The following is a 26,700-nucleotide window of genomic DNA, read 5'->3' on the forward strand; positions in this document are numbered from 1 at the left end:
GGTAAAAGAACACTTTAATCTAAGATAATTTACACACAGATCTACCAGAAATATAATTTTGTGCTTTGCAGTATGTTTGTGGTACATAGAGAACAGGTTTCAGTTCTATTAAGCAGTTTTCTACTTAAGGTTTATCCAGATGATGGGATTATTCCTCATATTAACAATGTCCACTTCAGGAAGCAGAAAAAAATGGGTCTTTCAAAAGTGTGATTCATGACTTCGGGTGACATGCAGTTTTTATGAGTTGACCATTTTTTTGCCCAGCTGTTTTATTTATGAAATAGTTCAAAAAAACAAAACTAATCTAAAGACTTATTCTTCACAGTTTCAGCAGATTAACATACATTAGGAACATAATTACAAAAACAAAACTTTACTGACAACTAAAGTAAGATCACAAGTGTCATGATAACACTAAACTCAATAAAACCAGACCATAAACTAACAACAGATGAAACTTCCAAGTGCACATGGGACAAAGTAAGTTTTGTGGATTAGTGCAAAAAAAAAAAAAAAAAAATGGAAATACTCAAAACTGTGGGTATTTCTCAGAAAGGTAATGAGAGATACATAAGTGTTTAACAAAACTGTCCCCCTGCTTTAAGTCGCAGCACGAAATAACAGGCAAAGTGTCCTTAAGAATGTTTACAGTGCATTAACAGGAATTAGGTCCACTTTTATCATTTCTTAACTATGATGTGGTCTGTCAAAATGTCCCACTGTTCTCCTTCAGGCCAAAACTTAATTCTTCCAGGATGTGGCCAAATCTTTGATCACATCTTTTTTTTTTTTTATCTTTTGTAAATGAAAACCATAGAAAACACTGCCTCTGTTGGCACATCTTTCTCATAGCAGTCCGGCTTGCGAGTCCTTCTGCTGAAGCTTGAGAATCAGTTCAAGCAGGTTCATCTGCATCGTGAGCTCCTGCAGTCGCACATAATTGGTCGAAGAGTGGTTAGAGAAGATGTAAATCTGTATCTGATGGATGTTTGACTCATTAAAAAAAAAAAAAAAATCTGTTTAGAGTGAATCAGAAAGAAATAAGAACACTTACCAGAGGATTAGTGGTGATGTAAAACCCTGGGACTCCTGCCTTCTCCAAGGTGTTCTGCTGGTCAGTCACTTTTTGGTCCATTTCTACAACAATCTTCTTATCCATCATTTTTTGCTCCTCGCGAACCCGAACTTCCAAAGCCTGAAACCCATAAACAAAACATAATACACATAACAGTCTGGAATTCCTCGGTGTAAACATAACTACTGAGGTTTTATTTCTCACCTCAAGCTCAGTTTGTTGGCTTGTCTTGAGAAGTGAGAGGTTGTGCGGCTTGCATGACTGTAATGCATCCTTGTGTTTTCGAACCAGATCTTGTTTGAGTGCTTAGGGGGGAGGAAAAAGAGAGTTAAAAATAATTTGTAAGTTGCAGGCAAAAAAAAAAAAAAAAAAACGAAGCAAATTTCTGATTTATAATTTTTATGAAAATCTGTTTTTGACTACGTTTTGTACGACTGGTACAGACCTTGATGTTCACAGTGCAGCTTCTGCCTTTGGTTGTACAGATTTTTTTCTGTCAGATGCTGAATATCCAGGAGGCCCTGCACAATCTCATATACTGTGCCGTCAATGAGGGCTAAAGCCAGGTCGCTCAGCGTGTTGTAGGTCAGCCGCTGCTGGAAGGAGCTGATCAATGGGGGAAAAGAACAAGTCATAAAAGTCAAGTTTAAACCTGCCTGTGTTCTGACACTAAATTACATTTAAAAGTTTGTTGTTGGTATATTTTAGCTTCCATAAATAAATATTCTCAGCAAAGTAGTAAAACAGAGTTCCCATTATGATTTTTTTATAGGCGACAAACTACATCTAAGTAAGTAATGCGAGTTCTATTGAATTCAAGTATTGTAAGTAACTTTAGTTGCTGAAGTTATTCTGTAGTGAAGATATAATGAGGAAAAAAAAAACATACCTTGGTAAGTCTTTGACTAAAGTTTGCAGTTCAGATAGCAAGTAGTAATGTCTCTCCTGTAGTTTTGTTGAATCACTGTCGGGGACTACGGGATCCATGTTTTTAAACTATAAAAACAACTGCTTGAAACGTTGGTCAAAATAGATAATGAACGTTACCAAGTTCAGCTAACCCCATTTTACTGTTCATGGCTTAAACTTTAAGGAGGAACATCACTGAAGTAATTTACAACACCATGGATATAAACTTTTTTTATGTTACTAAAACCGAATAATTTTGCAAATCTATTTAATATACCGAAGCAGACAAGTTGTTTTAACTGTATGTCTGTTTAATCTAAGAGGACCCCAAAAATAGCTGCCTGTAAACCCGCCTGTCTGTATTTGCTGAGATTTTTCTTCTTTGAATGTTTTTGGTGCTTGGCAATCAGTACATAAGTGTATTGCCGCCCTCTACTGGACTAGGTGTGGCAACATAAACCGGAGAAAAGTACCATGAACCTTAACTATTAAAATGAGAACTGAATGAACTTATGAATAATTTTTCCACATATCATGTCATATTTTTTGAAGTAATATAAACTTTTTCCTTCAACTGCTTTCTTTCTTTATATCTGTTACATACCAATCATGAGTGTCAGATTGGTTCATGTCCACTTTATGTTTCTCTATAATTTTAACATTTTAATATATTATATACATGCAATTGATTGTCATTGTTGTTCCTTTATTCCTGTAATATTTTGATATTTTTTGACTTTGTTCCTTGATGAAAGACTTGACCTCTTTCAATACCAAAAGTCCACATTTTGGTATATTGAAACCCAAAATTGTGACTTTGTAAAGCATCTCATAATTGCAATTAGGGAAGACAAAAACGTGGGCTGTGAAAGTAAAATTTATAACTTGTTGTTAGAATTTGTTTCAATATTTTCTCAGGCTCATGGTCCAACCAAAAACAAAAACAAAAAACGTGGGATAAAGAAAGTCACATGAAAATAAAATGTTTTCCTCAAGTATATGGACTTTCTTCAATTATAATAAGGTTTTTTGATAACAGCTGTAAGTGACCATTTGAATTTTAATCTATCTTCCTAACAGCGCCCTCTGGAGTCCAAAGCTCTGTTGTAGCAGCCGTTACAGACTTGGTCGCTTTCAACTTTTGGCACTCAATACAAATGGTCGACAGATGGCGCTTTATATCAAAGGACAGGAGCTTCAAATGTATTGTCTAAAATGTATTACGACTGTTACGCAGACGCTTCTACAAATAGTGTTACCTGAACTAAGTTGTAATTTTAACCCGGAAACATAAAGGAGTTTCTGACTTCGCAGAAGAAGGAGAACCACGCCTTGTGGGTTTGTAAACAAACTGTTAAACCCGTTTATTTTATTGTCCCCCCCCCATCCCCCCCATCTTATTAATACTATATTTAAACCCCATTAAAAGCTTCTCGGATTGACTGAGGCTCGCATTGTTCACTCCATCCATGGACTGAATTATTTGGTACAACAGTGGACTGTAAAACCGAGCCCCATGTAAAGTGGATTTACATGGGGCTCGCGGCTTTAACCCGCTCCACTGACTGGACCGTGAAGCGCGCCTGGGTCGCGCGCTGCTGGTGGGCAGAGCGCCGTCACGAGCTGAAGGTGTCATGAAACGGAGAAAACTCACTCGCAGAAAGGCAGGGGGGCTATTTATACCAGCTCGCATGGCAACATAAGAGATACTCGGCGGATAAATAAATTACCGGAGTGAAAATGGCCCAAAACACGTCTCTTTATTTTCGGATTGTCGAGGGCAGGAACCTTCCGGCCAAAGACGTGTAAGTAATTTCTGAATGGCATGTGCTTCTGTGTTGCAGCCTTACCTGATAAAATTACCTACGTCTAAAATTTGGTTTCCGAAGAACTCTATTTTGATTTCTCATTTGAATAAATTCAAAGAACCACATGTGAAACAAAAAACAACTATGTTTACCTGCTCGTATTGACCTGAGCATCATTAAAAAGGAAAAAGGAAATGTATTGTAATTAATTACTATGTGACCATCCTGCCAACGTTTTCTCCTAATTTTCAGATCTGGGACGAGTGATCCTTACTGCATCGTTAAAGTTGACAATGAAGTTGTGGCCAGGTGAGCTCTGTCCGTTTCAATCAACGTTAACATAAGGTTTCTGTGAGGAAAAACAGGTTTTCATCTTTACAAACATAAGCAATCTAGTCAAAATGGTCTGTTAAGACATAATTTATTACATGTTATATTTTAGTAAGGATGTAACAAATAGTACATGTAACCTTCATTGGTTACAAGTGTATGTAACCCATGTGGAAGGTGTGTTCAAACACCCACAGCATGGCCCATTTCCACTGCTAGAGAACCTGACACTGCTCTGGCCTTTAAACACCTTTAGGTAACCATGGTGAGCATGCATCAATTATTGCAGGGGGCACCTGTAAGAAAAGAAAAATACTGGGGAGATGAGAGAATACACCTTTTTACAGGTGTCTTTGAGATTTATTGATAATCTTAAAAAAATTAAAATGAAAAACAAAATTCAAGAACCTTAGTAAGGAAATGGGAAGTATGACTGTTGTTCCATCTGGAGTGTTGAAAACTGCTCAGTGTTTCACTGCAGGCACTCACATTATCTTTCACTTGCTGTGTTACTGGGCAGTTGACTCTTGAGTGTGATTTCCAAGGATGATGAGCCTGGTAGATTGCGCTGGGAAATAACGGACACACAAAACTCTTTCTATGCTCATTATGACACAGTGTTTTTTTTCCAGGCTGTCATTCGTGTTAACTTTTTGTTTTAATTAGTGTTCATCTGTAGGGTTTCTGACTTTTACCCAAATTGTTTGAATGCTCTCAAAATTGCACAAAAGTAATCCAGTTTAAAAAAAAAATTAGAAAAAAAATTATTAGACTTATTCAGTTAATACCTGAGTATGTGTGACTCCAAGATGTGAACTATTTAGCATCTGAAATCTTAGTCACAGGCTGATAGTCGCAAACATTGATCTGCAATAAATACAACAAAACTTTTTATTGGCCAGCAATCATTATGCAGTGTCAGCTTTAAGCTTAAGACTATTCCTCTAGTAGAAAAGCTAACATTTTGGACTAATTAAATATAACCTTTGACCAAAGCTGTTTTGACTTGGGCCTGGAGTCTCTTATCAAACAGCAGGCAGGCAGCAATGGTTTTCCTCAGGATTGCAAATTAACCTTTATTGAGCATCTGAAACTCAGTCTCTGAACATTTCAGGAACTTTATTTACGTCTCGATCCTTTCTCAGTCACGTTGGGCTGGTTAACTTGGATGCTTTCTGTAAATGTAGCAAAGCTTCCACTTAAAGCTGTTGACAGTTTGCATCAAAATAACACATCATTATTAGGATATATAACATTGTGGTTATATATTATATGTTGTGTGATGTCACATGACATTAGTAGTTAGTGTAATTTCAAATATTTTTGTTGCACCTCCTCCTCCTTGTCTCACAAAAATATCCATACCCTTTGAACTTTTGAACATTTTGTCACATTACAACTCCAAACTTCAATGTATTTTGTTGATAAGCTCATATTTATGCTGCTTATCCTTCTGTTTCTCAGCCCTTAGATTCACACTTCTCACAGCTGAATAGATCAGCTAACCACCACATGGTCCTTGTCATGCAGTGACTTGTCCCTGTATTGATATGCTCTAGCCTTTTTAGTTCCTTGTCAGATCCTTCCATCAAGCTTTGCTTGCACCTGAGTTTTTCCCCTCAAATTATTTCCTGTTTATGAAATACAAGTCAACTCATGTGTTTTTTTTTGTTTTTTTTTTTGGAGATTTTGCCTCATTCCTTTAATAAATACCTTTTAAAATGTTTTCCATGAATTCTTATCAGTTGGGTCCTCTACAGTCATAATTATGATAGAACTAGTTTAGAAAACAATATCGTAAGTTTTGGAAAACATCTGGAGCATTGTCTGTCATCTGAAAATGGAAAAACTATGGGGCATACCGTACTACTAAGATATGTCACCATGAACCTGAACTGAAAGACTGAATAGGAAGAATATTACTTAGTGAAGCAGCCAAGGCAACTGAGAGCCACAGAGATCCACGCAGAATCTGACAGGAAAACTACGGGTTGTGCTCTCATTCTGCCACTTCATGGATACTTTACTTCAGCAGTGGCATTGACGGTGGTTAGAGTTAGTGGGAAAATGGATTAAAAGACAGAGCGATCCTTGAAGAAAACCTGTCAAAGGCTGCAAAGGACATGATACTCTGATTAAGGCTCACACTTTTTATGGAATCGCTTAGATCAAATATCAATATTTGTCAAGACTGTCGGAGCCTCAAGTAGACCAATACTATTTTACGTTGGTCTATCATATTAAATCCAAATAAAATATATTGTCTTGTTGTATGACTGTCTCATGAAGAAGATGATCAGGGTTCTCAATCATGTTCTTCATTTTATGAAGACTCCTTCTTTGCACAATATGTAGTCCCTAGAATATCTTTCTTTATCTAAGAAGGTAAACTAGCTAAACCTAAGTTCACGGCTCTGATTCTTCTACCCCGACAAATCAAGACAGAAGAGATTGCGCTCTCCACAACAGACTTGTAAAAGAGATGCACTGACGGACCGAAGCTTCCTCAACAAGTATTTACCATAAGACCTTCTTCATCCCTGACCACTCAGCTCTGATATGGCTTTTTTAGAGCTTCCTCTCTGGCTTCATGTATGCTTTCTTATTTTCTCTAATCTTGACTTTACGTTGCTTCTGTATGCTCCTCAATAGTCCCCCATCTCCCTTCCTGAAGGCTCTTTTTTTTTAGCAGTTCCTTCGGGTCACTGTTAGTCAAGTGTTTGTTACTGGAGAAGCATTTCAACTTTGCTGGCTGGTATGATGTTGTCCATGCAGAAGTTTAGAGTCAGTCACACACACTCAGTAATGGCTTTGATTTCATCTCCACATGACTGGAATCTACGTCTTCAGCCTCCTGTGACCATTTTCTCATAGTTCTTTGTTACAGGCTGCCTCTAAGCAAGGGATTTATATTTAAGACAAGAAGGCTCTCTGACTTGTCCAGTGAGGTTTGTGGATCCTCAATGGGCAATTAGGGGCATTTGGAGATTTATGGATCTCTAACTTTTGCATAAAACAAAATCATATGTTTTGCTCTCTGTGGCAGAGGCACTGACAAGGTGTGGAAACTTTGGAAATGTAGCAGAGAATGAAGCGTGATTAAAATCTCCAGATATTTCCACAAAAGCACTGGAGTGTTGTGTCTGTAGCTTAGCAACATCTGAACTGATCACATCACTTGCATTCTCTGCAACAGTTGATGGTGAGATTTAAGTGATTTCCAAAATAAAACTTTTAAACTCTCTTGATGAATAATATGAACAAAATATTGCTGCTAACAGTTTGCTACCTGGGCTGCAGAGACGACACTTCAGAGTAAAATGTCCTGGATTACAATATCCGTTGTTGACAACCACTGCTAATCCTCCTCCGTTGCTTTTGCCGCTTCTCTTTAAATCTCTGTCTGCTTATATTGTGAGGAAGACCGACAGAGAGACATTGGAGTTGGTCTTAATCCTGCAGCCATGTCTCAATGAACCACATAATGCTGCTTTCCATATACTCTGGCTGGAGTTCACCCAACTTCTTTGCAAACAATACCACATTTCCAAAAGATGGCTTGAACTTCCTCCTTTTCTCTCTACTCTTTGCTCCTGACTAATCTTTTCGACTAATCTGAAATTTGTTTCTGCAGTTGAGGTATTATTTCGGTTTTTGTAGTGTTACTTAGCTGCTCGTGATTGTAAACCACCTTGTTGCTATGGTTACAAATGTCAAAAAGTAAAAAGTATCACCAGAAATCTTTCCAGCTACACACCATCCAGTACAAGAGAGAATAACTGTCCAAAAATGTTTCCACCAGAAAAAGAGGAATTATTAAAAAAGAAAAAAAAAAGTCTGAATGAAAGTAGTAGAGCTACTCCAACATGCTGCCACATTCTAGAAGAGGTAAAAAGTGAAAAGAGAATGAATGGGAAAAGGTATGAGGAGTATGTATTGTTTTGTAAAGCACTGTAGACATTAGAGGTGCATCATTCAGGCATTAATTTAAAAATGAACTCGACCAAACGTGTTGAACGTCTCTTTCCAGAACCGCTACAGTGTGGAAGAATCTCAACCCATTCTGGGGTGAAGAGTTCACGCTGCACCTCCCAATGGGGTTTCATTCACTGTCGTTCCTCGTGATGGACGAAGACACGATTGGGTAAGAAGGTTTGGAACGTCTTCATTCTTAAGCATCCTAGTATCAGGCAGCGGCTGGCGTTTGGTTTACAGCCCTCATTATTTAACTTGGCTCACGAACTGAACTTCAAGTTCAGCTCAACTGTTTTGGGAAAAAAACAAAAATGACAGCCAAGCTTTGAATAGACAAGCATCATCAGACAGATGGTTGCCCAGATCAAGTTGCTAATTTTTATTTTAGAATACAAGGCTGCAGTCGTTTCTGTTTGCATCAGAATGTCAATGCAGTTGTATTTACCTGATAATCTGTTTGTTTTATTCTACTCTGCAGACACGATGATGTTATTGGAAAGATCACGCTGAGCAAAGAAGCTATTGGATCTCAAGCTAAAGGTATGACCGATGACAAAATAAACTTCATGTTGAAAACATGACCAGAGGTCAAAAGTTAAACATACACGCATTTCCCAAGACACCGAACAGTCAAATGTCCGTTTTTAGTCTGGGAATGTTTTTTTTGTGTTCTCTCACATGTTAAACATGATTTATTTGTGCTGATTAATCACTTTTTGGAAGATTTGCCTACCACAAACTCATTGGTATTTTTTTTTTTTTTGTGATGTGTTCCTGCTGCTCATCTGCGTAAACCCTGGGATTATTCATTGTGCATCATAAACCAGGAAGGCAGCCAATGCACTTCAAACAGCTTTGCACTATAAAATGCCTGGTTCCCTCGCAGGAAAGCTTCCCTTTCAGCTCCCAGTGTTTACCCAGCGTCAACTGTTACACCTTCTGCAATGTCTTGGCCAAACATATGGCGTATAACGCATGAAGCGCTTTGATAGTGCAGTGGCTTCACTCTAATACCGGAGGAGTTTATCATTTTATGTTTGCTGCATACAGATATGGTGCTTGTGAGAACCACCTGGCACGGCCTTCATTCCAGTGATTCATGACTACATGACGGTATTGAGTCACTGACTCCCTCGCAGGATTTTTTTCACAGCCTGGCCTTGATTTTATAGTTTTTTTTTCACAGGTTTGATGTTTGTTTGATGTTTCTGAAAAACTGAAATACAATCTAAACACAGCCACAAAGCTTGCAGAAGAGTTAGAGACGACAGGAGTACATTCAGGGCTGTGCCTACTTGTGCTGCTTCTATCTTTGTTTGTTTGTTTCCTTCTTTGTTTCTTTGTTTCTTTCTTTCTTTCTTTGTTTCTTTGTTTCTTTGTTTGTTTGTTTGTTTGTTTGTTTGTTTCTTTCTTTCTTTCTTTCTTTCTTTCTTTCTTTCTTTCTTTCTTTCTTTCTTTCTTTCTTTCTTTCTTTCTTTCTTTCTTTCTTTCCATCATCCCACATACCCCAGTCAGGCGTAACATTATGACCACTGACAGGTGAAAGAAATGCAAGTGAAGAGTTGAAGAGTCTATCCTCAAAGATGATGATGTGTTTGAAGGGAGAAAATTGACCAAGGGTTGGTCAATTTATATTCTCTCTCTCTCTCTCTCTCTCTCTCTCTCTCTCTCTCTCTCTCTCTCTATATATATATATATATATATATATATATATATATATATATGTTTGTTTTCATAGTGCAACATGGACTAAGACTCCGTCTGAGTGGCTCTTTTATGTCTCGGTCAGGCTGATGGGTTAGATAAGGCTTTGTGGGAAAACATGTAAAACAAGTCCTAGAACAAGATTCTTTACAGGGATGACACTTTTTTCTTTGAAACTTGTATCTGAAATGAAAAGGAATGAAGAACAGATCACTCTAAGTGCTTTTATGTTTATTTAGTCTAAGTTTTGTGACTTAGACTAACCTGATTATAGTTTTATAATCTGGTTAATGAGGCAACATCTCTGGAAAGCAATCTAAAAAAAGAATATTCTCAAATCTGTAATCTGAACAGTTGCTTCCTCATGTCTAACATATTCTAACCTGCTTTGCTGTTACAAATCCTTTTTTTTCTTTTGCATGGAGAGTAGGAAGACAAATGGTCTGTTAAATCCAACATAGTGTCACAATAACTCCTATTGCTGGAACAAATAAATAATCCAATATTATTCAGTACCTATAGCAAAAGGGTTAATCTCCCTTAATCTTGGTAAAAATGCGGACGTTCTATGCCACCAGGACAACAAATTGGCCTTCATGGATTAATGTTGAAAGCCATTCCTGAAGAAAAGTTATAAGAAGAGTCCCATTTGCGGTATAATGAAATCCATGCGGGGGATGCCAGCAAACAATCTTAAGAAGATGCTGAGGTCAGATGAGACCAAAACTGGATTTCTTTGGCTTGCTTTCATAATGCTGTATGTGGCAGAAGATTATGACCCTTAAGACATCTACTGTAAACATGGTGATGGCAGTATCATGCTGTGGAAATACTTATTTTCAGCTAGTACAGGTACCCTTGATCTATTTCACTGGGTGAGGAATGGGTAATCATTTCTGTCTCTGCAGGTGCAAAGCTTCAAGAAACTTAAAATAATGACAATAAAATACAAATAAAAAATCATAACAAATGGTAACATTTTGCTGTAAATGTACAAATAGCCACTACTTTCTCTCAGTCTACCATATAAAATCCCAGTGTTTACTGTAACATAACACAAAATGAAAGTTCAAAGAGTCTTCATACTTTGACAATTCGATTGAAGAACCGTTTGTTTACCACCCACTACTGTCAGCCCATGTTAGAAACCACTGTAAATAACATTGTCTGTCTGTGTGGTCTTCACAGGGCTTGATAGCTGGATGAACCTGACTAGGGTTGACCCCGATGAGGAAGTTCAAGGAGAGATCCACCTGAGTCTGGAACTCCTTAAAGATACAACGAAGAGCAGCCTGCGGTGCCAGGTCATTGAAGCCAGGTAAAATAAAATAAAAAAAAAAACTAGTCACTGCTCGTGTGGGGAGCAGAAACTCAAATGAACAAGAACGGCCCAAGTAGTTTAGGAGCAAACTTGTCATAAAAAATGATAGAAATAATTTAGAAACAAATGTTCATACCATCTTTAACATAGTTGAATTTCTAGGGCAAAGTGTCTTACCGCATCATAACTATTTCTGCGATGAAACCTTCTCTCAATCACTTCCGTCTGAGTCACACTGCCTCTATCACCCCACTCGGTGCCCCATCTGCCTGTCCCAATCTCTCAGCCACCGATCAGTCTGCCAATTACAATTTGACACTGGTTTTCAACAAAGCCGAGACAGCTCTTAGTTTAGCCAAGAAACAACAACAAAAAAACGCAATACCAAGATGAAACTTTTATGATCTGTATAAAATAAGGGATTAGATTGAGAGTTGTTTTCACTGCTGATACCCATAGGGACTTGGCACCGAGAGACATTTCTGGAACATCGGATCCTTTTGGAAGAATTATTTTCAACAACCACAGTGCGGAGACCTCGGTGAGCTCTATGACCTCTGTGACGCTTACAGCATTCAAGAGATACCCAGAGTAAAAAGGTGTTTTTTTTTTGTAAATAGTGGCTGTCTAAGATGCTATGATATGTCATAAGCATCTTAGACACTAAGGCAGGTGCAGAGATAATTACAGGTATTTTGATTTTCATTTAGCTTTGTTTATTTTGTATATGTATCCTTTGTTGCATCTTAAGCCTGCAGCATATTCCATTTACTATTGAGACAGTTAGGATTGGCTTCATAATGTTGTCAAACGTAGCTAATAATGTAACTATCTTTGCTGACAGAGCAGCTATGATGGAAGTTTTATTTTCTATTCTGTACATTCTTTTATGCATAATTTTCATGCTGGGATCTCTTACCTATCTTTTGATGTCTGGGTGTAGATTATCAAGAAGACCCGGTTCCCTCACTGGGGGGAAACCTTAGAGCTGGAGCTGGACGCAGAGGAGCTGAATGAGGAGGGGACTGTGGTCATGGAGGTCTGGGACTGGGACATGGTGGGAAAAAACGACTTTCTGGGAAAGGTCAGGGTCTCTTGAATTTTATGCTACGATTGCTGTCAAACGATGCAGGTTACTGAATCAACAGCTACTGAACCTTGTTAAATTTTAAGGCATTGCAACTGCAACTCTCAGTGTGTTTTATCTGGATTGTGTGAGGAGCATGCTTGGCATTGTCTCTTTGCAACAAGTTAAAGTTTGGTGTTCTGTTCTGACCTAAGGAAGCTCTATGAATATGTTGGAGGCGTCTGCATCATGTTCATCACTGAGAATAGGTCTTCTCAGCGCACTTCAGTAGCAAATTGTGCACTTGATAACACATCAAGACTGACTTGGTTTGTCATAATTTGGCATTGTGGGAATTGATTAGGATTCCTTGTTGCTGACTCTCCCGAGCTCACTAGGTGGCATACTCTGATCCACAAGGGTTATGGTGTATATATTATGATTATTGTGAGTATTATCTTATTACTGATGGACCAATAATAAGACGCTATTGTCTATTGTTCTGTTAGTTTCCAGTGAGCCTTGATCCTAACTAGTCTTCTTCTCTAACAGGTTTTTTTCCAGCCCTGTTTTTAGTTTCCTTGTTTTTTTATCCAAATATGCACAACGCTTATCAGATTTTTACATGTAAAACCTATGCATCATTTTTTTCCACTACAATTATGCACCACTGTTGGTGTATCCCACAACATCCCACACTGAAATTTCTCGTTGTAACATGATACAATGTTTAAACTTCTCAACACAAAACTACCATCTGTGATCTTGGCTGATGTAGCGTCCTTGTTTATTCTCTTACTCCACAGGTGGAAATCCCTTTTGCTTCTTTGCACAAGACACCTGTGTTAGAGGGCTGGTTTCGTTTGCTGCCCCTGGGAAACAATGAAGCTGATGCTAGGTGAGGATTATGGGTGTGCTTGTTTGTGCAATGATGCAATTTTGTGTATTTATGCACCTCGAATGTATTTTGCTCGTAGTTTTCTTTTCTTCTTCTTTCAATGCACAGGAGGACAGGCAGTTGCTCACCTCCGTGCTCCCTTTCATGCATTTAAATGAAGAGTAACAGGTGGAGGGCAAGGCCTCTGACAGCATCTGTTTCTTGAGATAATTTTAGAACAAAGGGCAGAATGAAATGCAAAAGAGATGTCATATTAAGTGAATTTCACAGGGTTATTAGGAACCATCGCATGCTGCTTGGTGCAGTTATGATAAAAAAGGTTTTGCTATGTATTACAATATATTAAATATCTTGGAGGGACTTTCTATAGTTTGAGGTTAGTGCAAGAAATTCAACTAATTCCTGAACTGATCCTTTTGTCGTCGCTGGTTTCCAGTGGCAAGCTGGGAGCTCTGCGCCTGAAGGTGCGTCTGGTGGAGGACCGGATCTTGCCGTCTACGTACTACCAGCCACTTATTGAACTTCTGGTTGAGTCGGTAATCTCCCCCGCAGAGGTCAGCATCGTAGCTCGTCCTCACTACGGATACTCATTCGTTCACCTTCATCATGATCACAGAGAATGCTCCATGCGTTACATTTCTCCCGTCTATCTATTTTCCAAAGGCGCGTTGTTCCTCAAGGTGTGATGAGGGTCTTTCTTTGAACAGGTGGAGGACAGCAGCGCCCTGACCATGCTGGAGGAGGTGACCACGGTGGAGAGCAGGCAGGATGTCGCAATGACTCTTGTGAAGATCTACCTGGGGCAGGGCCTGGTGGTGCCGTTCCTCGATTACCTTAACACCAGAGAGGTCAACCACACAAGTAAGGACAAACGGGTTGAAAATATTAGGAAACTAGAATGAGCAGACATTTTTAGTAACTGGTTGCATGCTGCAGATGGAGCTTTGACGTTAAATAGTTTACTTGTAAATAAAGGCAAACTGTGTTGTCCTCTAAGGAAGGGAGTGCTTTTAGTTTCTGTCTGTGTTTCATGTGTGAAATCTGTCTCAACATCCATTTAAATGTAGTTTTATAATGACAATAAAAACTCTTGATCTTGATCTTGAACTGGATTTTCAGACGTAAACGTTTAAGCTCTAAACACGTCACAGACTGTGCTGGACAGAATTGTCAGTTTATTAGTAAATATCCTTCGAATGCATTCATCTTTTATTGCAGTAGCATAAACTAACACTGAAAAATGTATAAAGAGAATAAAGAAACTATCATTAATATAATCTCCAGCGACAAGAGTTTTGGAACCTCTTTAAAATACATGTTAAGATATACAGAAATTAAATATATATATTTTTATTTTAATCACTTGGTAGAAACTTCTAATTAGTAATCCCCGACTTTCTGTTTCCCGGAGTAAAAATATGCAGTAAAACAGAGTTTCTTTTGTGATTCATTTTTGATTTGAACTCCATGGTGTTTTATACTTTGTTCACTCATTAGTTTCTGATTCTTTGCTATTTCTGTGTTCTGTTAGGTTTCTGTTTGTTTAGTATGATCCCCTCATGTCCTGTCTGGGTGCCTGCGTGTTCATTTCTGTCTTAATTAGTCATTTTCCCTCAAGTCCTCGGGTTCAGGTCCACACCCTGCTGCAGTGTAGTTAGTTAATTGAGTTCCCATGTCATTAATCACCTACAGCAGCTTTACTGTAAGTCAGTCAGCTCCCTTTCCTCCTCATCTGCTCTGTTGGTTTTCCACCACCCCTGTTTTTCTGTGTTCTTGTTGCTCACATGTTTTCTGTCCCTGCTGTCCCATCATATGTTCTCTAGTTCTACACCTGCCTGTTCATTGGTTTACAGGTTCTCTTGATTAAATAATCACCATCAACATGAGGTTGTCATTTTCAGGTCTGTGTTTGAGTCACATGTCAAAACAGAACATGAAACTATTGTATCTTCTGGTCGACTAGAGAAGGATGCCAGGAAAAAGCCTGACCTGTTCTACCATCACAAATGTAAACGTGCAGTTAAAATGGTTAAAATTGATTTTTTTTTTGACAACAAACATCTTAGTTTGTTAAAGAAAAATAATTAATATGTAGAAAGTAAGTATGGTGAAGGATCTGTGATGCTGTGGGCCTGAGTCTGGGAACCTTACCATGCACTCTGTTTTTAACTTTCTGAAATATTAAGAGATTTGAAAAAAGAAAAGAAAGTTTGACTCTACCAATGCACCGAAAATGAGTTGTCATTTGGTCTCTCTGTATTTTCCAACTATATGAAACATTACAGGAAAAGACAAAGTGCTGTCCTATGAGGAAAAAAAATGAAACCTTCTCCTATTAATCAAAAGTTGAATGTTTCAATTAAAAGATGGATTGTATTACGAATGTCAATGTGGACTCAGACTACTGCAGCATAAGATGAATTCATTTTGATGCTCTGCCAGTAAACAAGCTCATTAATGTACCTCAACTCGTCCAAATCGTTGTCGTAAACATGTTAGTTTATCAGTCGCAGACTGAAACCTGCCAGCTTGCTGCTATTACCTCTGGCTCCTGAGACTCTCTAAAGGTTGCTTTCTGTTTTAAGTCAGAATTGACATCAAGGTCTCTGAACACCACAGCTATTGTCTGCGTGTGGGCGGTAAAAGCCCACTGGCACTATATTTACCACCCTGATGGCGATTATTTACTCACCCCAACAGTCTTTTCATGGCTTGTCCGAGGTCTGGATTAGTCATGTTTTTTTCCTCTGCACTGTAAGCCCCCCTAGAGATAATTCACACAGAGTTGTGCTTGGATTTCAATCTCCGTCGGTGTAGTTCGAGATAATAAGTGCAGTACCCAGGTTTCCATAGCAACTGCACATGATCCAACTGGTAACTGCTTGATCAGGAATAGATGCTGCGAACAGGCGGACATTAAAATTAGGAGCATAGGGCGAGGCGAGGAAAGCATATTGTACGTCCTCTGCGTGGGAGTGAAATCCGTCCTGCCAGCCCTGGAGGTGCCAATGTTTCACCTGACAACACAGTCCTGTCACCAGGGGTGTTTTTTTACTACCACCGCTTAAGAGGATTTACAGTGATGAAGCAGCAAAGTTGGGCTGCTCTCGTTTTCGACACTGCACACTGTTTTATTTGTGAACAATATTGGCTGATTAAGCTGCAACAAAACGAATATCCAAGAAATGTCTAAAGAAAATATAGAAGCTGTGTGTGATTCGCTTTCAGCTCGATATAATCCTTCAAGTTCAAAGGTCGTAATCGAGCCTAGTTAATGTGGGTGCTGAGGGATTTTAAGTGTTAAAAGTTTCAATACAGCGCTGAAGATTTAGATCTCAAAAATTATGAGCAATGAGCAAAATTAAATCATTTAAATACCTTTAAATGATTTAAATGCAGCTACTGTGCATCACTCATTCAGTTCTCTTATATTTGCTTTAATTTGGACATTTTCTTTATTTTGTTTCCACAGCTGATCCAAACACCTTATTTCGCTCCAACTCTCTCGCCTCCAAAGCCATGGAACAGTTCATGAAGGTGTGACAAACTTTGTTATTTTAGTGATGCAAGAGTAAGTGTTTGGTTTCTTTTTTCTGAACGCATGATTTGTCTTTTATTTATGACTAACCCACTTCTGTCCCTGTTTGCAGTTATTGCATTTCCTGTCTCAGTTACAGTGCCCTACAAAAGTCTTAATACCCCTTTAAATTTTTACACATTTTGTGAAGGTGCAATTGGCAAAATTCAATTTCTACCTGAAACAGACCCTCTCTGTAGCACACGGTGATGCACATGGTGATGTTTTTCTTCTGCAGGTAGAATTGATGAGTGGATGCATGAAACTACATGCAAGGCAATCCTGAAAGAAAACCTGTTGAGGCGGCAGGACAATGACCTTTAACATACAGCCAGAGCTGCAATATCATGGTTTTCAAATTTGCTCTTACTTTTTAGATGACGTCCAAGTCCCACTGAGCTTCTATAATTTGGCAAAAGGAACAAAAAAATCAGAGTTTTGCTTGTTGTGTCGCGACCAAATTAGAAAAAAGCTTGAGAGGTTTTAATGCTGTTGCAGGGCACTTTACTGCTAATGCACATCTAATGCGTCTGACTGTATGCGGTTCACTTTCTGCACTGTGCAGAATTTGGAGGACTTTTACACATTTTGAAGCCAAACTCTGTTCCAGTGATGTAAATGAGGTACTCTGATTAAACAATGCTGTCTTGCTGCCAGGCCGTTGGCATGCTGTATCTGCATGAAGTGTTGAAACCCATCATCAATCGCATCTTTGATGAGAGGAAGTACATTGAGCTGGACCCGTGTAAGATTGACCTGAATCGCACAAGGTAAAACAGACATGCCGCAAACCTCATGCTGGATCATACCGCTAATGCAGAAAATCTGATTCTGATCTAAACAACATCGTGCAGGACAGGTTCAGAGATGATTTCAAGTCGCAGATTTATGTGTGCATCTGCTGAACAGCTCAAGTTGAAAATGTGCTGCAAGAGGTTGAGAGCAAGACATACATACAAGAAAATAAAAAGAAATAATAAAAAAAAAATAGAATTTAAAAACGGGGAGGGTTTGTTGCTTGGCAACAACCATGAGCCCCCTGAGATGTGTCTCTATTTCTGACATGGAGAGAGAGAGAGAGAGAGAGTGAGAGAGAGAGAGATCCAGGGTGTAACATCCTTTGAGTCTGCACTGGAAATGCCTATCCTAATCTTTTTCCCCCATTTTCCCTCCCACTGAATGTATCCCTTTTGACATTCTCAGTCTAACACAAAGTAGCTGTGTTCCTCTGTCCAATCTGCACAATATCAGTGTCTTACATTTATTCAGAGTACATTTATCATAATTATCCAGAGCAGGGAGGCCACCACTTGTGTGTAGAGTGGATAAAAGCTGCTTAGTTCTTACATGTTGCAAGTAAATGTAAGCACAAAATGACTCTGGCTGTTTACTGTGTTCCCAAATCTGGCCTTTGTGCCTGAAGACGGATTTCGTTTAAGAGCGGCTTGTCAGAGGCAGAGGTTCGGGACTTCAGCGTGGAGATGCTGCAGATGTATTTAACCAGCATCATCGAATCCATCGTCAGCTCTGTCGATCAGTGTCCTTCGGTCATGAGAGTGGCCTTCAAACAGCTGCACAAGAGAGTGGAAGAACAATTCACAGAGCCGGAGAATGAGGTCAGTGTCGAGCCAGACGCCTAAAAAAACTGGGAAAGATCCCCTGGGAAATCATTCTCAGTTCACGAAATTTTCTTTGAAACTCACTTTAATTTGTACAGGATGTGAAATACCTCGCCATCAGCGGGTTCTTCTTCCTGCGTTTCTTTGCCCCTGCCATCCTGACGCCTAAGCTGTTCCAGCTGAGAGACCAGCACGCTGACACACGTACGAGCAGGACGCTGTTGCTACTCGCCAAGGTACGACATACGGACAGACGTGGGCGTTTTTAGTACGAAACAAAAGGTGAATCGCTGTGCGTCCGTCCCAGAAGTCTGCAGAGAGATGAAACACAAGGCTAATTATTTCTTGTGTTAAGGTTTAATATTTCTCAGTTCCCCTAATTTTTACATTATGTCATACTAAAACCAAAAGTTTCTATGTATTTCATTTGGATTGTATCTGATAGACCAACATAAAGTAGAAGAAAAATATAGAGAGTGCTCCTCCTTATTTAATTTTTTTTTTTTTTTACAAAGAACAATTTCAAAATATACCCTAAAGGAGGGAAGTAATGAACATCAGATTTCACCCATGTGTCATTTCATCTGAGGCCTCAGAGGCCTTTTAAAAAACGTTAGTAAGCAACACCAGGAAGTTGTAGAGAAGCTTAAAGTCCGGTTTAGTTTATAAAAAATAACCCATTATTTAAACAGAGCACAGAGCACCATCTGAATACAGAAAGAGTATGACACAACCACAAACACCAATCAACACTGCAAATCAACCTGACACCACATGCGAAGTGAAACACGGTGGTGGCAGTAACATCCTGCGGGGATGCTTTTCTTCAGGAATGGCAGAGAAACTGATCAGAGTTAATGTGAATCTGGATGAACTACAAAAGGACTAAAGATGGAAGAAAAATGTTTAGAGGCTCTGATTGACTTTGCACTTTTTTGAAAGAAAAAGCAAAAACTCCAGATGTGCGACGTTGTGGAGCGGTGGCTGCTGTGACTACTGCTCACAATTTACTGATTCGAGAGACTGAATATGCACTTCACACTTTTGAGGTACTTAGCAGTACAAAAACTTCAAAACTACGCATAAGTTTTGTTCAACTTCACAATTATACTCCTCTTTGTGCTAGTCTATCACATAAAATCCCAAAAGGATGCATTAAAGATTGCGATTGTAATGTAATGTATAGAAAAGCTCAGGGGGTGTGAATACTTGACACAAGACGCCGAACGAAAACTGTTGATCATGCAAAACACAGGCTGCCGTTCCAGCAATGACGCAGTGAGCAGAGGGTTTCGCTTCTTCACAACGGTTTAAAAATACAGCGTCACATATAGACTGTGTGACAGATTAGACAGACTAGTGCTAGAAAGCCATTAGCACACTGTGACAGAGAGCTAACCACACCTTGAAACGGCAATGACCCACCAGTGTCACTCGAATCAACACCCACCATATCTTTAAAAATAGCAACCGCATGTCACGATCACTTGCTGGTTGTTGAGACCTCACATTCTCTCCAGCGCACGGCTCTGCAGTTGCTGTCCATGGTGCTGGAAGCCTGTTGCCATGAATCCGCTACAGAGACGGCAAGCGGCTATTTTTACCCCTGTATGTGCAGCAACCAGCCCGCAGTTCAAAGTTGAGCTTCAGAGAGGGCCGTAGCGATGGGGGCTTCCTTCTCGCCCCTCCACTAACCCCCTACCGGGGCCAGGTGGAGGCCACACAAAGACCCTCACAGCACGCTTTGGCCCTCAGGGACCCTTCTGATCTTTGACTTTGAGACCTGCTGTCGGTGGGCGGATCTCTGACGTGATGAAAGATATCAGTGGAACAGTGCATGTCGTGTGTTTATGGTCCCCCAGGCGCTGCAGAGTGTGGGCAACCTGGGCCTTCAGCTGGGTCACGGGAAGGAGCAGTGGATGTCGCCTCTTCATCCCATCATCCTCAGCAGTGTGGCCTCCGTCAAGGACTTCCTGGACAAGCTGATCGACGTGGACCACGACATCGGTAAGGCAGACGACACTGAGCGCTCCACCGAACCTGTAATCAGCCAGCAGGAGACCAACTGTCAGAGGGATCTGATCTGAGCGCTATACTGTTGCTCTGTGGTGAAATATTCATAACTAGCTGGAAGTCTGGAAAAGGGATAATACTTGTACACACAACACTGGATACCCAGCACAGCCTTGAAAACACTCCCCCCGTTGCCCCCACCCTTCTTGAAATATTGTATTTCACACCCTGCCTCTTTTTCTCTCCGGTGCCAGTTTGACATTTAGTGCTCTTCAGGTGGAGAGTTTTACAGATCAGGACCCTCATTATTCGCGTAATGAGGCCTTCCTTTTGTAGATTCAGGTGCCACCGCGTTAACAGGGGATCACGGTATAAATAGCTGTCACCAAACAATTAGATCTTATCCATATTATAGCGTAGGGCTCCCTTGTGCCTGTCAGGTTGAACATAACGTTTTCTTCTCCCCGCCGCAGTGTCTTCGGTGCCTCAGAGGGCCGTGTTCATGCCTTCAGTGACGGTGAAGGAGGGGTACCTCCACAAACACAAAGCAGAGGGACCCCAGCTGCTGTCCCGCTTTGCCTTCAAGAAGCGTTACTTCTGGCTGACCAGCGAGACCTTGTCCTATGCCAAGACCTCTGACTGGCAGGTTGGTTTAATCTGCTAATATTCAGTGCCTTTCAAAACTATTAATTTCTCTCAGGCTATTATCTATTTTGTCACGTCACAATCGAAAACCTCGTTACATTGGAACTGTGAAGTGGAAGGAAGCGTGAAACGTAGATTTCAAACTTTTATGCAAAGACAAATTTGACAATTGTGGTGTGGATTTGTACTCAGACTTCTTTAATCTGATATGTTGACATAAAAGCTGCTTGTGTTTGTTAGAGAACATTAGTGGACAGACGGCATCATGACAAACAGGACAGGTCAGCAGTAAAGTTGTGGACATGTTTGAGGTTAGGTTACATCTGGATTAGTAGCTTTAGAAAGGAGTGGCAGGAGGAAGACATTGTTCAGAGAAATTGCAGCTTGCCCCAAACCTGTAGGGGACAAGGCCAGGTGTTCCCTAGTCCTTAAGGCACACTGCCCTCATGTTTTTAGATGTTAACACATCTGATTCAGATGGTTGCAGTTCAACAAACGCTTGGTAATCAACCAAAACATGCAGGGCAGTGTGCACCAGGGTTTCACCAGGGTTGTGAAACTTTGCTCTGGTCACATGAAAGAAAAAAATGCAAATGTAAATCTCTGCGTGTGGTCGTGTACCAACACTGCATCACTCTGTAACGGTGAGAATTGGTGTGTTCAACATTTCACACCAACACACCGAGAGTCGCACTGTGGGCAAATGTCACACTTGGTGTGTTCAAGTGTGACACTTTAGCACCACTTAAATACGGAAACACGGTGGTGGCAGCACCGACCTCTGCAGGGACAGGAAAGTTGGTCAGAACTGAGGGGAAGATGGGAAGGTGAACACAGAACAATCTTAGAAGAAAAACATCTAGAGGCTGAGATCAGCCTTGATGCAGGACAATGACCCTGAATGTGCAGCCAGTGGAAAGATCTAAATTAAAATATATTCATGTGTTAGAGGCTTTGACTGACCTGTTTTGCAGAAAAACACTGGAAAACACGCTCAAGACCTGCAGCTGTAAAATTCTCAGGGTTGTTGAATACATTTAACCAACATATTTCCAGATTTTTATTTGTAACAAACAATATACATAAATGTGCATATAAAATACATATACAGCTTTGTGATTGCAAACGTGGAAATGCTCAAGGGGTGTGAATACTTCAGCAAGACTGTGCCGTTTGTACAGGCATTTGTGCTGCGAGTTGTTTCTGAATCCATCTGTTGTTTTTATTGTTTTTATGTAAAAGTTTTTTTTGTCTTTTAAATCGGACTTCCAGAGGAGCCCTGAACAGCAGGGGGAAGAGAGCATTATTTCTCCAAGTCTTTTACTGTGACGCCTGGACGAATTAGCAATAAAACAATAATTATTTCTCCTTCACCAGATGAAAGACAAGTGAAACCGAGTAATTGATTTTGGAAGCTGGCTGGCCGTCTTGTCATGAATTACTCACAGGTTGCGGCTTTGAACAGAGATTTATCAGCGCGGAGGAAACGAGAAAATGGGGAAACCTTTTAGCCAGCCCCGTCGTGTTTTGATGTATTTGTGAGATCATCATTAGAGTTATTACCATGCAGAGTCTAACCTTGTAATAATGATCTCCTCTTATTTATTGTCCAGAGGCTGCAATTGAGAGAGAGGGAGGCAGAGGGAGAGAGAGAGAGAGAGAGAGAAACATGGCTGAGGAACAGCCCCTTAAAAAGCGCTCTCTTTGAGCCGGTCCCCCGCTTTGTGTGACCAGAATAAAAGGCGAGGTTTAATTGAAGGCTCTGGATATTCATGCTAACGTTGCAAATCAGATTGCAGACAATGTCCTGGCCCCTTCCCTCCATGGTCGGAGCACTCCATCCATCCTCAGTGAGGCCAGCTCCCGTCGGAAATGGCTGATTTACACTTAAAAGTAGCCTTCACTGCCACACTGATCTCATCTTCAAATCTTTATTTTTTTTATTTTTTATAGCTTTACTGCTCATGAAATATACATACTCTGCCGTTATTAGTGTCTTGTCTTGATGTTTCAGCTTTAGTTGAGGTAAACCAAAAACTGAAATCGCCTCTTGGTGAGGAGTGACGTATCGTCACTGGTGTGCGTTAATCGTTGGATGAACTGTTGCAGGTGCGCTCCTCCATACCAATTCAGCGTGTGTGTGCCGTGGAGAGGGTGGACGAAAACGCCTTCCAGCAGCAGAATGTAATGCAGGTCATAACACAGGACAACGATGGGAAGCTGAACACCATGTACATCCAGTGCAAGGTGCGCTAGTGCCTTCGCTAATCAGTCACCATCTGATTCATTACCTTTTTTTTTTTTTTTTTTTTGCCATTTGTTAGTGGCAATAAGTTTTTTTTTCTTTCTCCCGTTGTGTTGTTTTTGTCTCAACAGAACGTGAATGAGCTGAACCAGTGGCTGTCTGCAATAAGGAAAGTCAGCATCTACAACGAGCGCATGCTGCCTTCTTTTCACCCGGGCGTCCATCGCAGCGGCAAGTGGACCTGCTGCCTGCAGGCGGACCGTGCTGGTGAATCACGGCGTTACTTACTCCTACTGCTGGAAAGATCCCGAGAGGACTCGGGATGGGTTTTGTCCACCCGCTTTCTTGCGCTGACTGCAAAATTATCCATACGCCTTGAACTTTTTCCACATTTTTTCTCATCTAAATCACAAACCTTATTTTATTTTATTTTTTTTATTAAGGTTGAACACTTGTAGAGCTTGTAGAGCTTTCAACACTTGTAGAGCTAGCACAAGTGGCATATTATTGGAGGTTGGATTAAAAGAAAAATACTTCTTTTTTTTTTTTTTTTTTTACAAATAACAAAACTGATTAGTTTGGTATGTCCCCTGTGTGGTGGGGTGCTGGTGCCTATCTCCAGCGAGACTCCGTTACACTTTTAGACACTGATTTGTGCACTATGTATTACATTTCCTTTAGTTTTACCATTATGCACTACTTTATGTTTTTGTTTTGTTTTTTATTACATAAATCCCAATAAAATCCACGTACATTTATAGTTGCAACGCACTGAAAAGGTTACCATGCAAAGCCCTGTGTCACTCATTGCCGTCTCAGAGCGTAGCATGTTCTGTCTGCAAATAGCTCGGGCCAAAAATACAGCCCCTTTTCCACCAACCTTTCGATGACCTCAGACGAGTTTAGTTTAACTGTATTTAACACGTCACCATTTCGCTCTTGTGTCTTCGCTGCTTCGTGCTCAAGCTGTCTGTAGCGGCTTTAACGCAGGAAGATGTTAGCTCTGTGTAGGTGTGTTCAGATTTATTAAAAGAAAACAAAAAACATTCTGCAGCACTGTACAAAACGAAAGGGGCGTTGTTGGTGTTGAAATAATTTTCCTCTGCAGGGCGCCACACTGCTTACACCATGATTTGTAGCTGAATCACCTTTTAGTTGTCATGTGGAGCGCCACCCTTTTTAACCAAAAGGTTTTGTTTCAGTTTCAGGCTGCAGCAGAACCCACTCGGCCGTAACTCTGGGCGACTGGAGTGACCCGCTAGATCCCGACGTGGAGACTCAGATGATATACAAGCAGCTTCTCCAGGGCAGAGACAAACTCAGGTCAGCGTCTGCATTTTTTTTTTCCTTTTTTTTTTTTCAGCCTGGATGCAGCTCATTTGCCAGTCACTAGAGGTCTATGTTGCATTGCAAGACTGCTCTGCTCTGCTCTGCTGCTGCTGCTCATGATAATCAACCTTGCAGAGAGTCATGCATCTCTCTGCCACTAAACGAAAAGGCTGATGAGTTTCCAGAGGCAAAAGATGAGATAATGTGACGAGATTCTAACTGATGCTGCAGGAAAAAATACCTGGAGATGGAAGAAGCAGATCCGACGTCAAGCAATAAGGAAACGAGGATAAGCCCTGATATTCACCCAGGTGAGATCAGACTTTTGCTATAGAGGAAACTGTAAATGTGAGTTTGTTTTGACAGTGTAAAATGCATTTTTACAACAAAAATCCATTTTAGATCGCTTGCTGTGTTTCTCTTGGATTTGAATTAACGGGGAAAGCTTATTCTGTGGACTTCTGCCTCCTAGACGGCGCCGAATGCAACGCTCCGCCGACGAGACCTGGTCAGAGCGTCGCCGCTCGGCTGCTGGTGGTGATAGAGGATCTGGAGCAAGCTCACGCCACCTTCCAGCTGAGAGAAATAGAGGACGCCACCAGAGTCATTCTGAATCCCTAGGCTGCACACGGCCTCTGATCTATTAATGCCTGAAAGGAGGGGCGGGTGTGTAGGAGATGCTGGAGGAGGAGGAGGGGAAGCAGACACACACTCATGACTGTCACAGAGGAGAAACTGCGACCTCGTCCAGCCTGTTGGTGTAAAGAGCAACGGAGTCGCTGTAATCTCTATCTGTGCTTTCTGAATGCCACCAATGAGGAAGGTTACGACACGCGATGCTAAAATGGAGGGGGACTTTGCAGCATGACCTGGATGTTATATATATTTTTTGTAGATAACAAGCAGTCCGCTGCATGGCTTGCATCCACTTGTGAAATGTGACAAGCTTTTATATTTCAAGATATTTTACAGGACTTGAAACATTTTTATGCAAAAAGGCTTGTTGTAGTGTACTGTACAGTTCTTAAACGTAAGGTGATTTGATACTTGTGGTTTATCACTCATGTTTTGTACCCCGACTGAGGCAATTCACCGCCAAGGCCACTTTGTAGCAGTTAATTTAACATCACACGTCATTCCAAGTGATGTTATGTTAAAGTAATGCTCAGTGTAACGCTACCTATATTAGCAATGCCTACATGTCCTTTTTTTTTAAAAAAACAAAAAAAAAACAGCTTTTGTCTTTGGTGCTGTGGCCATTTGATTATATAAATTGAGCTCTGATGTTATTGTTTTTCATATTTAAGCATTTCAGAAATTTGTATGGGCAATATTTACCTGACTCAAAAGTGTCAGGCTGTGTTTGAGATGCCAAATAGTTTTTTTTGTTTTGTTTTTTAACAAACCTCAACAAGCCAATACAGAAATTGGTAAATTTATTTTCTGAAAATGAAGCAGGTTGGGTGTTTGAAGTGCAGAGCAGGGGGAAACAACTGAGATCAGATGTTATTGAGGAGAACCTCGGCTGGTTGCTTTTATGTTGTTTTATTTTGGGGGAACGTTCTCCCTGCCATGCAGGCAGCGTCTTGTCCAAGTATTCATATCCTCAAGAAAGAATATTTACCCTCATTACAACCACAAGCCCTAATGCGTTTCATTAGGATTTTATTGGGTTGAGTCATACAAAGTGACGTCAACCAGGAAATGAGATTCGGTTTTCAAACTTTTATACATGTAACGTTTTTGAAAACTACAAAGTTTTGAAAAACATAAATAAATAAAAATCCTTTTGCCAGCTTTCACAGATTTTCTTCCACAATTGTCTGGGATTCTTCTAAATTCTGAGAAGTCTTTTTGTCACTGATAAAAGAAAGAGCATCCCCACAGTAAAATGCTGCCACCGCCATGTTTCAGTGAAGGGATGCTCTTGTCTGATTAATGTTCTCCTCGCTTGGCCTGTCGGTTCTGGTGGCCATGTCTCCACATGTGTGCTATACTCTTTCCTTTGTCACGAAACAGCTGGCTGCACTTCATTTTATTTAAGGCCATCAAAGTAAAAGAGGCTTTTCAGAAAGAAAGTATTTTTCTTTCAATACTCAATTTTAAGCTACTTTGTGGTTGTCAGGTTACAGCTGACAGTAAAGTTTGACAAAATGTGGGAAAGTTAAAGGGTATGAATAGTT

General features: G+C 40.3%; 2 protein-coding genes across 3 annotated transcripts; one reads left to right on the top strand and one right to left on the bottom strand.

Moving 5' to 3' along the window:
- Positions 1-23,554, bottom strand: dgcr6 (DiGeorge syndrome critical region gene 6). Its single transcript, XM_015042384.1, has 8 exons — positions 23,544-23,554; positions 15,416-15,418; positions 2,126-2,324; positions 1,968-2,052; positions 1,524-1,684; positions 1,283-1,383; positions 1,058-1,198; positions 1-927 (listed from the first exon to the last, which is right to left on the bottom strand). The coding sequence occupies exons 3-8, from the start codon at positions 2,154-2,156 to the stop codon at positions 850-852; spliced, it is 597 nt and encodes a 198-aa protein (XP_014897870.1). The 5' UTR covers positions 2,157-2,324; positions 15,416-15,418; positions 23,544-23,554; the 3' UTR covers positions 1-849.
- Positions 3,444-25,729, top strand: rasal1 (RAS protein activator like 1). 2 transcript variants are annotated; one of them, XM_015042368.1, is made up of 21 exons: positions 3,444-3,792; positions 4,048-4,104; positions 8,156-8,269; positions 8,579-8,640; positions 10,993-11,122; positions 11,585-11,666; positions 12,069-12,209; positions 12,998-13,089; positions 13,526-13,643; positions 13,797-13,950; positions 16,562-16,626; positions 17,324-17,436; positions 18,090-18,282; positions 18,384-18,521; positions 20,148-20,292; positions 20,772-20,944; positions 23,053-23,190; positions 23,320-23,455; positions 24,391-24,511; positions 24,749-24,828; positions 24,990-25,729. In XM_015042368.1, the coding sequence occupies exons 1-21, from the start codon at positions 3,728-3,730 to the stop codon at positions 25,136-25,138; spliced, it is 2,466 nt and encodes an 821-aa protein (XP_014897854.1). In that variant the 5' UTR covers positions 3,444-3,727; the 3' UTR covers positions 25,139-25,729. The 2 variants fall into 2 exon arrangements, with proteins under 2 accessions (XP_014897854.1, XP_014897855.1); XM_015042369.1 differs by having other exon boundaries at positions 13,526-13,625.
- The last annotated feature ends 971 nt before the right edge of the window (positions 25,730-26,700 follow it).

The sequence above is a fragment of the Poecilia latipinna genome, unplaced genomic scaffold (genome assembly GCF_001443285.1).
Source record: "Poecilia latipinna isolate Pla-1442-1.1 unplaced genomic scaffold, P_latipinna-1.0 Scaffold587, whole genome shotgun sequence".
Classification (NCBI taxonomy): Eukaryota; Metazoa; Chordata; class Actinopteri; order Cyprinodontiformes; family Poeciliidae; genus Poecilia; species Poecilia latipinna.